The 16211-nt window shown below is 34.0% G+C and overlaps 1 protein-coding gene across 1 annotated transcript; it reads left to right on the top strand.

Moving 5' to 3' along the window:
• Positions 1 to 931: 931 nt before the first annotated feature.
• LOC110608520 (probable mannitol dehydrogenase) lies at positions 932 to 2667 on the top strand. The gene is made up of 5 exons (XM_021747766.2): positions 932 to 1124; positions 1241 to 1354; positions 1501 to 2014; positions 2102 to 2255; positions 2339 to 2667. Exons 1-5 carry the CDS (start codon positions 1024 to 1026, stop codon positions 2542 to 2544), a joined length of 1089 nt encoding a protein of 362 aa, XP_021603458.1. The 5' UTR covers positions 932 to 1023; the 3' UTR covers positions 2545 to 2667.
• Positions 2668 to 16211: the final 13544 nt, after the last annotated feature.

Below are 16211 nucleotides of genomic sequence, written 5' to 3'. Positions count from 1 at the left end.
GAAACTTAGAAGGAAAGAAAAAGTCATCCTAGTTAGTAATGTTGAGGTCTTGAGGCAAGGAAGGAGATACTAAGGATGTTTGAGAGCGGTGGAAAGGAAATACATTCTCATAGAAAATGACATGCCTAGTGATAAAAATGTTTATGAATTGTATGCAAATCAAGTAAAATATAGCCCTTAACACTAGATTGGAACCGAAGAAATACACATTTTCTAGTTTGAGAATCAAATTTGGACTTATTGACCGTGAGCTTAGAGACAAAACACAAAAAAAGAGAATTAAAATTATTCTAAGATAGATGGATAAGAATAAAGCAGCTCATATGGTGTTTTATTGGATTAAAAAATTATAATACATTTAAATTTAATTTTTATAATTTAAAAATGAATAAGTCTAGCTGAATCTTATATTAATGTTTAATTTATTCATATATAGAGAATGTTCACACATTTTTATTTTATTAAATTAATTTACAAATTTCAATTTAACTTAAAAATCAAAATTTTTAAATCAATTTTTTCTAAGATTTTTTTTTATTTAAATTAAAGTCAAAAAGCTTAAATTCTTAAAAACTTAAATTAAATTGATTTGAATTAATTTAAATAAAAAAATTAAAAATAAATGCATAATTATATCTTTATCATAAATATAAGGGAATATAAGGGTAAAATTAATATTAATTAATCCAGATTATACATATGAAAAATAAGACAGAACGTGCTCGGGAAAATTCTTCGCAACTTTTTGTTCTGCCCTTAGAAGTCAAATGTTTGGACTTCTTTTTCTCGAATAGCTGCTGGCGCTTCGGTCAGATGATACGTAAGGCCCAAAGGAAAGAAAGCTCACCTAATACGTCATCTTTCCATAGCCCATTCATGAATCTTCCATCTTCCAATTACTATATATACTGATGGGCATGTACCACACTAATCCATCAGCAGAAGCTAGTATTCAACATTTTCTGCTTTCAATTCATTTCATAGAGATCTCTTTGCCTTTTTATTTTCCATCTACGAAGAAAAATGGTAGCCAAATTGCCAGAAGAAGAGCATCCCATCCGGGCATTCGGATGGGCTGCGAGAGATGAATCTGGTGTCCTCTCTCCCTTCACCTTCTCCAGGAGGTTCGTTTTCTTCTTATAATTCCACAAATTAACAAGATCTTGTTAGTCTTGAATCTCTGAGAACAAAATCAATAACCCAGCAGTTATGACTTGTTTATATATCTATATATATGCAGAGCAACAGGGGAGAAAGACGTTTGTTTCAAGGTCCTCTACTGTGGGATGTGCCACTCAGACCTTCACATGGTCAAGAATGAATGGGGCTCTTCTACCTACCCTCTTGTCCCTGGGTGCGTGTTCTAATCATTTTATAGCTATTAGGAAAATGCTTTTTCTTCAATATGTTTTGGGGGATAAAGTTAGAGGGATGGGACTTAGAATCACAATCAATTAAGATAAGAAATTAATGACCATTTCTGTTGAATGTGCAATGCAGGCATGAGATTGTGGGAGTGGTGACAGAGGTTGGGAGCAAAGTGCAAAAATTCAAGGTGGGAGATAAGGTTGGGGTGGGCTGCATGGTGGGATCATGCCATTCCTGCCATAACTGCACAAACAACCTTGAGAATTACTGCCCAGAAATGATACTCACCTATAGTGCAAAGTACCATGACGGAACCACCACCTACGGTGGCTACTCTGACATCATGGTTGTTGATGAGCACTTCATTATTCGTATTCCAGACACCTTACCTCTTGATGCTACTGCTCCTCTCCTTTGCGCTGGGATCACAGTGTACAGTCCCTTGAGATATTATGGACTAGACAAGCCTGGCATGCATGTGGGCGTAGTTGGCCTAGGCGGCCTTGGTCATATGGCAGTGAAATTTGCCAAGGCTATGGGGTTGAATGTTACTGTGATTAGCACCTCACCTAGCAAGAAGCAAGAGGCTATTGAGCATCTTGGTGCTGATTCATTTTTGGTTAGCCGTGACCAAGATCAAATGAAGGTATTTATAATTTGGAATTTTCTTGGATAACCCATAAATTGGAAAATTTATATTAATTTATAATCTTGTTAAATCTTATTGATACAGGCTGCGATGGGTACAATGGATGGTATAATTGATACAGTGTCTGCAATGCACCTTCTTATGCCTTTGATTGGGCTACTGAAGACTAATGGAAAGCTGGTTTTGGTTGGTGCTCCAGAGAAGCCGCTTGAGCTACCAGCCTTTTCTTTGTTAATGGGTAATTTTCTGTTTCTTTCTTCTTCCTATTCATAATTCAAATGAAAAAGAAAAAAAAAACTTAACAATTTCAGTTAATTACAGGAAGAAAGATGGTGGGAGGCAGTGCAATTGGGGGAATGAAAGAGACACAAGAAATGATAGATTTTGCAGCCAAACACAACATAACAGCTGATATAGAAGTTATTCCAATGAAGTATGTGAACACAGCCATGGAACGCATATTGAAAGCTGATGTTAGATATCGATTTGTCATTGATATTGGCAACACAATCAGCTCTGCCCACTGAATTTAATATATATTTATATTTCAATTATTGAGTAATTGTTGAGTTTAAGGATTTTGTACTCTACGCCTCATCATATCATATCATGAGGAGCAAGTAGTGCTGAATAAATTAAATTTGAGTGTATATTATTTTTTTATTATAATTCAAAAAATAAAACACTGCAAATTTAAATATTGGAAAAGCCCAAATAAGGCTAGAAGAAAAGTGATAGTATTAAAAAGAAAAAATCATTACACTTCTCGAGTTATCAATTGTTTAATTTAATTAACTTAAACTTTTATTAGCTTAAAACCTACATACATAATTATAGAAGGACTAACTTCAAATTTTATAAAAAAATTATAAGATCATAATTCACACATCAATACAATTTAAAATTTTAGAAGTATTTAATAATTGATTTGAATTCAATTTGAATCTAAACTGAACTGTGAAAACTATTTATTTGGTTTGCCATGTAAACCGGTCTAATTCAATTTATCTCATTGGTTTATTATTAATTTTTAATTATAAACTATTTAATTCTTTAAAATCTCATTTAGTTATTTTTAATATTATGGATGTCATATTAACTATAAAAATAAATAATCAACCAAGTTTGGGACGGTCATTCAAAATTTAATTTATAAAAATATACGACCTTATTTGTAAATAAATACATTATTTAGAATAATTTATAAAATTTTAGATACTTATTTTTAAATAAATAAGATATTAGGGAATAATTTTAAAAAATGTAAAGACTTATTTATAAATAAGTATATTATTTAAGATAATTTGTATCAGTCCAAAATCTATTGTTGAACTTTCAGCGATGAATTTCCAATAAACTCATATTCGTCGCTTAAGGTCATGTCTCTAATTTTTTTCGATAGATTTACAATACGTAAGAAATATTAGCTACGGATTGCCAACGAATCTGAACTACTTCGATAAAATTTGTGACAGCTTTCCGATGGATAATTTCGTTGGAAATATTGCAACAAACTTTATTCGTCGCTAAATCCATCAGTAATTTTAAATCTATCTAATAATCAATCTGTCACTAATCTATTGGAAATAATTAACGACATAAAATTTTCATCGAAAAACCGTCAAAAATATTAAGACCATTTGATAAAAATCGTCGCAAATCCATCGCTAATATTAAAATTATTTTATCAAATTCATCGCGAATCCGTTGCTAATCTATTGAAATTCGGTCGCAAAATTATTTATATTTTCAATAATAATTATTATTGTCAAGAAAATAATTTTTAACTTTTATTTAGACATTTCCTATATAATCAAATAATTTATAACTAAAAAATATATTCAATATAAATCAAATATCATTCATAATTATTATAATTTATATTCATACACATAAATATTTAATAATATTTATAAAGTTGAAAGTTTAGAATAAATCCATAAGTAGAATTCAAAACTAATCCATTAATTTGTTTAACTATCTAATAGAGAAATAGAATATGCAGTTGTGTTATATAGTGAAGATCTTTTTTTGTTTTTCAATGAGTTGGTTGTCTACATAACTTTTTTATCTATAAAAAAGAAATAATCACACAATACAATATAGCACGAATAATTTCTAATTATCTATATAAAAACAAATCATTCTAATTAAATAAAATTAAACTCTAATTATACAATAATTTAACAAATCGAACACACTAATCAATTTAATAAATTTTACAAAAGATATGAAATTTACGACTAAAATTTTATTAATTAAAACAGAAGGATATAACATAAAAGATATGAAATTTTATAGATTTAGTTTTTAATAATTATGGTGCAATCTTCAATGCAAATAAAAAACATAAACTTATTTAAACTATTTTCTTGAGTAAACTGCTCAATTACATGTAAAAAGAGTAATAATAAACATATAAAATATACAAGAATAGACATGCAAAAACAAGTTAGTAATTTAACAAGACAAATACATATGTGTAATAACACATGCCATCAAAGCTTATCCTTGTATAAGATATGTATAAAGTTTTATATAGGACTAATTCGAAACCACCCATTAATGGATATTACCGATATGAATTTAATGTTTAATAATAATACAAATTATGCTAAAATAGGTCGGTGAAAATCAAAGATGAACCTTATGGATGAATTTATTTCCATCTTAATATGAGCCATAACTTTATTCCAAAAAGTATGATTTTAACTGAATTTATTTCCATCTTAATATATAATAAAGATTTCAATTCTGCAATCAGATCTCTAGAAAAATATTATTAATTTATCAAACTCATGGGATATGAGGACACTATGTAAGAGTACAATGACTATCTATCTTGAAATGAATGAGAAAAAAGAATCAAGACTGTCTAATAATGCATAAAGAGAATTAGATTAGAATAATTTTATAACGAGCTCATCAATAATTGAAGAAATAGAATCAAATTCCCAAAACTAATTTTCTACTCTACTAAATAAAAAAAATTTCTAATGATAATCAAATCAAATACCCATTAAGACAAATTTTTCAGTAAATAGGCTCAGTTCCTTAGCTGGTAACTTTGGAGAAATTTGCATCCATGCTATAATTGCAACTAAGAAAAAGCTAGGTCCTACCCAAAAATACATATAAGCAGCAGCAACACAATTCTAACAAAGTCCAATGGAACTCACACTTCACTGATCTACTATACTAGAAAATTTTGATAGCAAACTAAAGAATGACTTAAACAGTATGTCCAGCTTCTATAAATATCTTATCCAGATTGAGCGATTAGGTGATCAAAAGAACACCAACCTAGTTTAATAAACCTGTCTTAATCTTAGCTAATAAAGGTTGACTTAATAATCCAGTACATTAAATTTGATATCCAGAGAATCACAATACAAATTATATATAAAAAAAAATCAAACTCTAAAATCTGACTCTGAAAATGTAGATTTCAAGAAACAAGCACAAAAACATGTCTAGAAGAGAAGGTGTACCTTGTCCTCAGGCTCCTTCTCTTATGGCTCATTTGCAGGGCTGTCTTTGTTAGCATCTACCACATCCTCCTCTCCTGGCTGCTTCTCAGTATCAATGTTCTTTTCATTTTCAACAACAGGTTCCTCAGTTTCCCTTTAAAAACTGTAGCCACAGATGTGAATAACTAAAATTAAAAATACTCATGGAGCAATTTCATCAGTGGGAGTTCCCCAATTACCACGACTAGCTCCGTTATGTTTGATCTCATTCCTATGGAAATGACAGGAACGTTATTGTATTTCTAATATAGGAACAAGCTGAGGTAGTGTAACATACAACAGCATGTGGCAGCTTGGGAGAGGAGAGGAGAGGAAAGTGAGTGGCTGAAAATTTTGAAAATGAAAGAGATGTGTTAGGATTTTTTTGTTTATACGTTATTAAAGTATTCGCCGCTAAACCGTCGCTGATTCCATTGCTAATTCTATTTTTTCCAACGGAAACAATTTCTATCGCTAAATTCATTGTTGATAGTTTGTTTTTTTGCAGTGAAAATGAGACAAAAATGTCTCATGTCCTCGCCTTGAGATATGTTTTTGTGCTCAAATGGGCAGAGGTTCTCATGGCTTAGAAAGAGTCCTCTTGCATAACCTAACCATCAAATACTACAAGCACCTGATTTTCTCTTATTTTGGCTCTAAAACCCTAAGTTAAATATTAAAATAATATAAAAACTCATTTTCTCTCATTCACAAAGGGTGAGTCACCTTAAAAGCCTCCCACATCTCATTTTTCAACAATCATTTTCTACAACGAGGGAGAAGAAGGGTTTTTCATAAAAAGAGGGGCAATTGGTTCAAGTGATTGAAGTTTGCTTTCCTCTAGTATAGTTTTTTTTTTCTTCTCTCTTAAACTCTATTTTATTAATATTATTTTGTATTTTGTTATAGCGATGATTGTAAATTTTATAAATTTTTGTTAGTAATTTTGAACTCGTGTGTGTTTAACTTTTAATCTAAAGCATTTGATGTAGCTTGAACCCTTATTATATTTTGGACTTATGTATTAATTTTTCTTATTGATACAAATGTTTATTATTGTGCTTAATGCTTTTAAGCTCAATTGTGTTGCTTGAATGATTTGATTCATAGTTAATACTAGGAGGGAATATTGTGAATCAGGTTAAAACAATAAATATTTTAGGGATTTTAACTTGAATGGGAACAATATATAGTTAAATCTCTTGGGATTTAAAATTAATTATAACTTATACTTAATGAATTCATTAAGATTTATGCCACTATTGGAAGAGTTATATTTCCTTACATTAATAATTAAATTGATTATTAAACATAAGTATTGAATTTGATATTGGATTAAGTGAAGTCAATGCTCTAGATATCTATTTTATTGAGTTCTTAATTCTTTTATGTGTAGATGTCTTTTGATTTTATTTTTTAGTTTTATTTTAATTTAATTAATTTAATCTCACTCCATTTCGATAGTCTAAATATTATTAAAATTAGTACAAGTTTTTAGTACTTAATCCCAATTTTTATGGAAATTATACTCACTCATCGCTTTATTTTTAAAACGATTTCATGCACTCGTGGATTTTGTACACCAGAGGCGAATATGAATATAGTGAATAGAAAGGACTTTTTGAGGAAATAATGAGCAAAAGAAAATTGTGGCTGTTATGTGGACCATTTCAATGATTTTGGGAAGTGATAATAACGGAGAAGCTGCGCACTCACAGGTTTAGTCTGGTGGTAAGTGTATTTGAGTAAATCTGAGAGATTTCAGATTCTACTCCCTCAATTCCTAATTAAAAAAAAATAAAGCAGAAGCTGCTCAAAGTGACGATGGAGGTATATCGGAAGATGAGTCGTATATAGGAAGATGAGTCGCAAGTGACGATGGAGGTATATAGGAAGATGAGTCGCGAGTAGCTGCTCAGACGACGATTGAACAGTAACATTGTGAGGACGGGTTGTAATGTGAATATGGATTTTATGTAGTTTGATTTTTATTAGATTTTTCGAATTTGCTAGGATGAAAAAATATTTAATAATTGAAATTTTTATTTGATTGAGTCTTATTGCTTCAACTATGAGATTATAAATTGTAAATTTTTTTTTTGTGTTGTTTTAACCGTAAAAGAAGATAAACGAAGAGAAAATGTATTGAGAATGAAAAGAAAGAAAAATAAGAAGTATAATTTAGAAATATCTATTTTCATTAACAATATATTTTATGGAAGGATCTCAAATTTTAACAGAATTAAATGTTAGGGATTAAAGTGTTGGATTTTAAAATTAGAAGAATAAATTCATTAATTATGTTATATATTAAATGTGATAACATAATTTTTTCTATATAATAATATATTTTAATAAATAATTTATTTTATATTGAATAAAATTATAATTATATCCTCAATTTTTATTCATCGCAAACAAAAATAAGTAAATATGTAAAAAAAAAATAATTATGGTTATATTTTAAATATGTAAAAAAATAATTTTCAGCTGCTATCTTAAACATATTTTTATTGTGGTAGTAATTATTTATAAATAATAATTTTATGGTTAAAGTTTATAATAATATTAGAATAAACTGAAAAAATATAAAATTTAAATTATAGAATTAAACTGTAAATTTAATTAAATTTGTGAGATTTTATTATTTTAGATGAAAAATATATTTTAGAGGACATTTTACTCATTTTTAATAGATTTGACATCAAATTAATTCTGATTTTAACTATAGATATTGAATTGTAAATTTTATTTTTCAAATGTCAATGATTTAATTGTAAAACTTTAAACATATAAAGATTAAACTTTACACTTCACTAAAATAAGAAGACTAAACTATAGTTTACCTTAAAAATATAATAAAAAATAAAAAATAAAAAAAAAATAATTGAATTGGGATATTAATAATAGAAATAAAAAATCTAATTAATATTGTTATATTCAAATCAATGAAAAACTAAAAATAAAAAAAAAATACAATTAGAATTAAATTGTGACAATTGAATTTAAAATAGTTACTATTATCACATCAATAAAAAACTAAAAGAATTGAATAAAATATATAAACCATGATTTAACTTATTTTATTGATTTAAATTAAATTAGATTGGTCGAATTTAATGGATCAATTCAACTCATAAACATCTATATAAAAGATCACATTATTAGAAGTTAATAGAAGTTTTTTCATCAAAATTTACATTCATTCGTGTAATGGCTTTGTGCTAAAGGAATCGAGAGATTCCATGCCATGAGATTGGTTTATCTTTGTCAATTTGACTTTCACTCTTAAAGAGCAGCTGTGAGAAGCAGAAAAACCATCAAAAAATGATGATTCGTATTCGCAGATAACCACAAAGTGAGTGAACCGTCGACTTGAGAAACCAAACTATAGAATCTCATAGGAAACAGACGGGATTGCAAGAAATCTCTTTGAATTTCTATGAAAAGAATCAGACTCTTATCGCAGAATGCTATTTTGATATGTTGTTGGGTTGTGATGACTCGTAAACTTGTAAAAAGACCGATCTCACTAACTTAAGTCGGGTTATACCCTTCTTGTTATCTTATTAAGACAGTCCTATTTTCATCCTAAAGCAAGATGGTAATGGCCAAACAGAGGGGTGCAACTCTCTCTCTCAAATACTGGGGACTGCCCAATGAGGATTCGACACGGGGATCCGTGGTGCTCAACCAGTAAATTGTGATTAGATGCTTTGTAAAACGAAAGCTGGTCCCATCCTCTTGGCTTATATCTTAGGGATTCGGTTTCTCAAAGGACCAATAAGAACTATTGATAAAATTGGGCTTTTTGCAAAATCAGGTTAAAACATATATATATTTCTTAAACTCTGATTTGCGAAAAAATTTTTCCTCAAATCAGAGTGAAAATTTTGTTGTATTAATACTATAGTTTATTTTTTAAATATATATTATATTATAGTAATTTATTTATTTTTATATTAAATATATATAATTATAAAAATTATATTAATATTAATTATTTTAATATAATTAAATTTTAATATTATAATAATCCTATATAATTTATTTTAATAATTAAAATTATATATAATTATAACAACATAATTATATAGAATGATATCTATTTACCATCGTATTACACTGCAACACAAGATTCGATTCGAGTTCGATAGCTTCTGATTTTAATATAAAATTCGACGTTCACGGATATCCATGTGGCACGAGAATATATTTGGAATATCATTAACATTATTTTTTATATTATTTTATTTTTTTTATATTCTATAATTTTTAATTATTTATATATAATTTTTTATAATTTTTAATTAATATTAATTATGATGTTATATTTATGTATAATTTTAATTATTAAAATAAATTTATATATGATGATTATAATATTAAAATTTAATTACATTAAAATAATTAATATTAATATAATTTTTATAATTATATATATATTTAATATAAAAATAAATAAATTAATATAATATAATATATATTTAAAAAATAAATTATAGTATTACTGGATTTTACAAGTGCGGTGCGGTAATACAATAAAAATTGAAATTGACTCATTCCAATTTAGGGAAAAACGGAAATCAATTAAAAAATTCTACCGCATTTTTAGAATTTTTTATTTTAAAAAAAAAATTTTCCGCACTTTTGTAAAATTTTTTATCTTAAAAAAATTTTATTTTTCTCTATTATTGCACTTATAAAGTGCGGTAAAACACTTATTCACTCTGATTTGAAAAAATTTTTTTCAACGAGGGTTTAAGAAATATATTTTCTTTTAAACCTGATTTTACAAAAAGCCCTATCAAATTTTATTAACACCTGCTTTATTCTCGATTGATGGCACATCTCCTTGCAAACATCAACAGTTTTAGTTCTATCTTTTAAGTCTTTCCTTTAGCTGTCTGGATTCCATTTCGAGATGCTTTGAACCTTAACCTTAGACATACATTCTTAAGATGAACCAGTTGTCTCTCAATTCATTACATTATCTATTGTGCTAAAGCAACTAACTAGAAATCTGCTATCTGCCAAAGCCCTTCTGTCAGCTCATCGAGCATCCAGCTTCACTACGGCTGCCTGCTCTCTCCTTTTGGGCTTGAGGAATTCTTGAACTCAACCCTTCTCTTCTTCCTTCACGAAGCAAATCCTTCATGATCGGAATATTTTACTGCCTGCATGGGTTACGAAAGCAAAGGCGTTCAAGCTTTCCTTCTTAGATGGGGCCTAAAGACTCTTTCATCGGCGGGTAGTAAATAGCAGTCTTATCTGAAAAGGCTTCATAAAAAATCCTTCAGAATGTCAAAGGAACGATTTAGATCGTTCAACAGCTCCTTCTTTCACAACTGATCCATAACTTCTGGCTTAAAGTCTCTTAGAGCTATGCGTAACATAACAACTAGAAAGCTGGTCGCCTTTTGTAAGAAATTGGTAATCTAGTCTTCTAAAACTGGAGGACTTCAAAAGGAAACTAGTGGTAGAAAGTGGCTTGTTCATTTATAAAGTTAGAACTTCGCAAGTTAATGGAAATGTAAATGAACTTCAGCTTTAACAACGATAATTTGGGGACATTTTTATTTATAAATTGCTCGAAATCTCACAACCTCACTCTCCTTTCCCGAGTTTTTCGAAAGTGGCATTCACCACAATAGCTTTTTTTTTATTTCTTTATTTTTTGCAAACACTACCTATTCAACAACTGTTGATTTAATACTCTTTAGACTCCAAGGTTCAAGTTTCTTTGTCGAAAGTAGTAAGGAGAAGTTTCTAATGTTTAATTTTACTAATGGTTGCTTTTTTTTTTTGTTGCACGCTTAGTTTGTTTTTTTTTTTGTATAACACTTTGTTAAGTGCGATTATGTGTTGGTTAGTTGTGGTTTATGCGTTAATTAGTCATGGATTTGCTAGAGTAAATCTTTAGGAATATGGAGTATTACATGGCATTTTTCTGTATTTTTGTTTTAAATTTTCTGAATAAAAATGCAGCGGAGAAAAAAAACGGTGTTGCAGTTACAGCACCAGAAAGTTAGACCAGAGTGGCCTTGTTCATCTTTTACAGGGTCTTTGCGTGGGTTCTGTATTTGACATTTGGTATCAGAGCCTTGCTCTTGTATGCCTAAGTACATGCCGAGAAGAAGAAGCAATTCGCCATCAAGCTTTGCTAGGACCGGCAGCAGCAATCTGACCAACAAGGCGGGACGTCGCTGTAATACCCGGCTAGAGTCCGGCATCGGAATTCCTGTAGTCCGATGGAATCTCGGGTGTCGGGACCCTCTAGAAGGGTAATGGGTATGTTTTAAGTGTTTTAAGAAGGTTTTAATGTTTTTAAGTATAGAGGGAAATGAGTTTTTGAAAGAAAAGAACCAAGGAGGTTCTGCCATGTTCGGCCGCCGAAGGTGAGTTTCAGCCGCCGAACATGCATGCCTTTCGGCTTCACTTTTGGCCGCCGAAGGTGGTCTGGCTAGCCATCTATAAAAAGGTCAAAGGTCGGTGATTTGGATAGGATTCTTCCATTTTCGCCACCAGAGGTGAGGCTGTGATCTTCCTTGGGTGATTTCATGTTTTTCCTTCAAATCTTTCAAGGTTTTGATGAGTTTTGTTGTTGTTTTGAAGTTTTGAGCATAAAACCCAAAGTTTGAAGCTTGGAGAGTTTGGGAGTGGATTTCTCCATACCTCCACGTTAGGATCATCTATCTTCAAGTTTTATAGAAGGTAAGTGCTAATCCTTGGCTTCTCTTGATGTTTTTAAAGGTTTTATGGGGTTTGTATGGTTAGAAGTGCATGTAAGGTTTTGAGGTGTTTGTGCAAAGTTGGTGTAAATGATGTGTTGATGTGTTTTGCTTGGGGTTTTAAGTTAGTTTTGGACCCCTTTGTGCATATATTTGAGTATATGCTAGTTGTGTGTTGTTGGGTGCTTGTTTGAGTGAGGTTTGGAGGTTGTGCATGTGTTGAGCAGGGTTTCTGCCTAAACTGGAAAATCCAGTTTCGGCCGCCGAAGCTGAGGTTCGGCCGCCGAACATGCTGAGGAGGTGGTTTCGGCTGCTGAAGCCCCCGCACCCGAAAGTTGGACTTTCGGCTCTGGAGGGGAGGTTCGGCCGCCGAAAGTGCCGCCGAAGGAGGGAGACTTTCGTCTCTGGAGTGTGCTTTGGCCTCCGAACCTTGCCCCCGAAAGAAGGGCTTTGGGGCTTTCGGCCGCCGAAGGTTGAGGTTCAGCCGCCGAAGGTACCCGAGTTTCGTCTCTGGAGGGGACATTCGGCCGCCGAACCTGCCGCCGAAAGTGCCCTGTCCAGCCTTCTTTTGCATGTTTTGTGTGACAGTTTCAGGATGTTTTAGGGGGTCTTTGGGGAGTTTTATAGAGTTGTTCTTGAGCTTGTTTGGTCCCTCATCTGAGTCCATCTGTGTAGGAACAGAGCAGAGGAACCAAAGAGACCAGCAGTGAGCACTGCTTCTGTGTTAGATCAGAGTCAGCCTAAGGTGGGTGGAACTAAACCTAACACTTGTTTTAATTAAAATGTTAAATGCTTTTGGCATATCTCATGCACCATGATTATGCATAGGATGATTGCATTAGAACTCACAAAGTTGTTGCATTGCATATCTATTTGTGGATGTGGGTAAATGCTGAATGATCCAATAGTTCCAGACAGGAAGTCCAGGACCCCATTCTACGGCCTGGCAGGTATAGAAGTCCAGAGGGGCCGGTGTACCCCCTGGCAAATGGTAAGACAGGTGTTATATACACATATATTATATAGAAGTCCAGGACCCCATTCTACGGCCTGGCACGGTTTACTGGGGCTATGTGGTGACAGGTTTACCCTTGTTGTGGATTGTCTGTGCTGTGATGCATTCCATTTGAGCATGTGTTAATGGTTTATCTTATTGTTCTACTCACTGGGCTATAGTAGCTCACCCCACTCCCTTAACCCCAGTGTTGCAGGTACAGTGTACAGGGGAAGTCCAGATATGAATAGAGGTAGAGGAGTTGTAAAGAGTTTGTAATAGTATAGAGTGGACATGTATTTGATGTACCTATTGTAAAGAGATAGAATTTGTTGTAAGAATTGATGTATAGTATAGTGCTTGACCTTGTTGTATAAATCCCTTTTGTTTGCATGATCTGATATGTATGTTCTTGTATGAGATGAGTATGTAAGATCAGGCTTTGTATACCTTGTGTGGACCTAACTAGAGCTTTGTTGAGTGCTCTGGTCAGTGGGGTCTGTGCACAGGATCAGTGTTGTGCATGCACAGGTTGAGCCATGAGAAAAATAAAATTTTACAGGTTTTTGCTTGATCATGTTCGGGATTATACAGGTTTGCAGTGAGTTTAGTAGGCTTGCTACGGGTTTTGGCGGCCTTAAGCCGACCTGAATCCTAGCGCCGGTGGCGGTCCAATTTTGGGTCGTTACAGATTGGTATCAGAGCCCTAGGTTCACATGATCGGACCTATAGAGAGAGAGTCGGGCTCATAGAGGTTATAGTTGGTCAAGCACTATAGGGAAACATGTCCACTAGGATAGGATGAGGAGTCCTGTCTATATGATGATGTGAATGCCATGATTCATGCATGTGCATAGATGATATGTGATATATGCTTGAGGGTTCATGTGTTTCCACATGGATTATATGTTGCTGATGTGTTTGGTTATGTGCTGTTTTCCAGAAGTAAGAATGCGGGGTACTCGTCGATCAACAAGATTGACTAGAGTTCCATCTGAGGACGAGGGCACAAGTGCCGGTCCCCCTGCTTTGCCAGGTGCAAGGCCTAGCAGGTCAAGCAGAGAAGGTACGTCTAGGGACCCTAGAAGGTCCTCTGACGAGAGCAGAAGAGGAATGGCTAGAGGAGGAAGGTCTGAGGAGGTGAGGGAAGCTATGGAGGTGGAGTCAGGAAGAGATGAGAGCATGGATGTGGGCAGATCTGATGAAGGGACGGGAGAGTCTCAGGGAGGTGCTCAGGCCTCAGGGGTTGGCTATCCGCCCTTTTCTCAGGGTCGGGGGTATCCGATGGGAGGTACGTCGGATTACTCCAGTTATCCTCCATATCCCACCTATATGCCCTACAAGCCCTACCCTCCTTTTTATCCACCACCCCCACAGTATCCTATGCATCCCCCTACACCTTTTCATCCAGGCGCAGCACCCTCAGAACCAAGTAGTGCAGTACCTCCTCCACCACCAGAACCAGAAGTACCAGTTGTTCAAGAACCTCAGCCTAGCTCGTCTGGGGGAAGAAAGGTGAAGATGTCTGAGTATCTAAAGCTTGATGCTCCCAAGTTTAATACAGGAGATGACCCTTTTGAGTACCTCAGGTTAGTGAAAATGATAACAGATGAGCTGGGGGCTGATGACAGCAGGGCCATTGAGATGGCAGGATTCACATTGAGGTGCAAGAAAGCTAGAGAGTGGTACAAGAGCTATGTGGATCCCAGAATTGATAGTATGTCTTGGGGAGAGTTCGCCAATGAGTTTGCTGGGTGGGCTTTTCCTGACAGTTCTAGAGAGATGAAAGTAGTGGAGTTTGAACAGTTAAGACAGACCGAGGAAATGAGTGTTGATGAATACACTGATAAGTTCCTGGATCTGTTGCAGTATGTGGGTCAGGCTTATGACACTGACCAAAAGAAGGCAAGGAGATATACCATGAGGCTTCATCCCAGGTATTCTTCCTTGATTCTGCCAGCAGAAAAAGAGAGTTTCCACTCTATAGTGGATGCAGCAAGAAAGATGGAGGCGAGTGCCATAATTCAGGGAACAGTCAAGCAGCCTAAGGCACAGTCTTCAGGGGTCAAGATAGATCCTTCTTCTCAGAGATCAGCAGGTGCAAGTAAGCAGAGATGGGGAAAGGTGCAGAGTAAGAAGAATAAGTTCTGGAGTAAGGTCAAGTCTGGTCTGGGAATGGGCAGTGGCTCGAGTTCTGGCGCAAGTAGTCCTGTATGCAGGAGATGTGGAAGACCACACAGAGGACCTTGTCAGTTGGGATCTACAGCCTGCTATAACTGTGGACAGCAAGGGCATTTTGCTCGAGAGTGTCCTACAGCGACCTTAGTGGCACCATCCCAGCAGATGACTTCTGGCAGTGTGGCACAATCAGCAGCGCCAGCTATGCCTCAGAGCAGTGGTAGAGGTAGAGGAAGAGGAGCAGCCTCTTCTTCAGCAGCAGGTTCCCGAGGTGGAGGTCCTGTAGCTCCAGCACGGATCTTCACAGTGACACAAGAGGAGGCTAACACATCTAACACAGTGGTGTCAGGTAATCTCATCATTGGTTGCTCTGATGTGTATGCTTTGATGGACCCCGGTGCTTCTCATTCCTTTATTGCTTCTAGAGCCGTAGAGAGGTTGGGTTTGATAGTCTCTGGGTTAGAGTGTCCTCTCTGGGTCAGTGGACCCAAATGTGACCCGTCAGTTGCTGAGTCAGTCTGCAGGTTCAGTCCAGTGTTCATAGAGGGTAGATGCCTTCCAGCTGACCTTGTGGTTCTAGATTTGACAGATTTTGACGTCATTCTAGGGATGGACTGGCTATCTACATATGGTGCTACTCTGGACTGTAGAGATAAGATAGTTAGTCTTAGAGATCTGGATGGGTCAGTGTGTGTCTTCAGAGGAGACAGGAGGGGGACGCCTAGAGGCTTGATATCAGCCCTTCAGGCTCGCAGGTTGCTTAGGAGGGGTTGTCAGGGGTT

This window comes from Manihot esculenta, chromosome 2 (assembly GCF_001659605.2).
Source record: "Manihot esculenta cultivar AM560-2 chromosome 2, M.esculenta_v8, whole genome shotgun sequence".
Classification (NCBI taxonomy): Eukaryota; Viridiplantae; Streptophyta; class Magnoliopsida; order Malpighiales; family Euphorbiaceae; genus Manihot; species Manihot esculenta.
Note: the sequence above shows the minus strand (reverse complement) of the source record. Positions and strands in the feature narration are given on the sequence as shown.

Excerpts from the sequence above, each read along its gene's own strand:
- LOC110608520 (XM_021747766.2), top strand. The coding sequence starts at position 1,024 with ATGGTAGCCAAATTGCCAGAAGAAGAGCATCCCATCCGGGCATTCGGA. Across the intron at positions 1,125-1,240 it reads CCCTTCACCTTCTCCAGGAG|AGCAACAGGGGAGAAAGACG; the intron begins GTTCGTTTTCTT and ends ATATATATGCAG. Across the intron at positions 2,256-2,338 it reads AGCCTTTTCTTTGTTAATGG|GAAGAAAGATGGTGGGAGGC; the intron begins GTAATTTTCTGT and ends AGTTAATTACAG.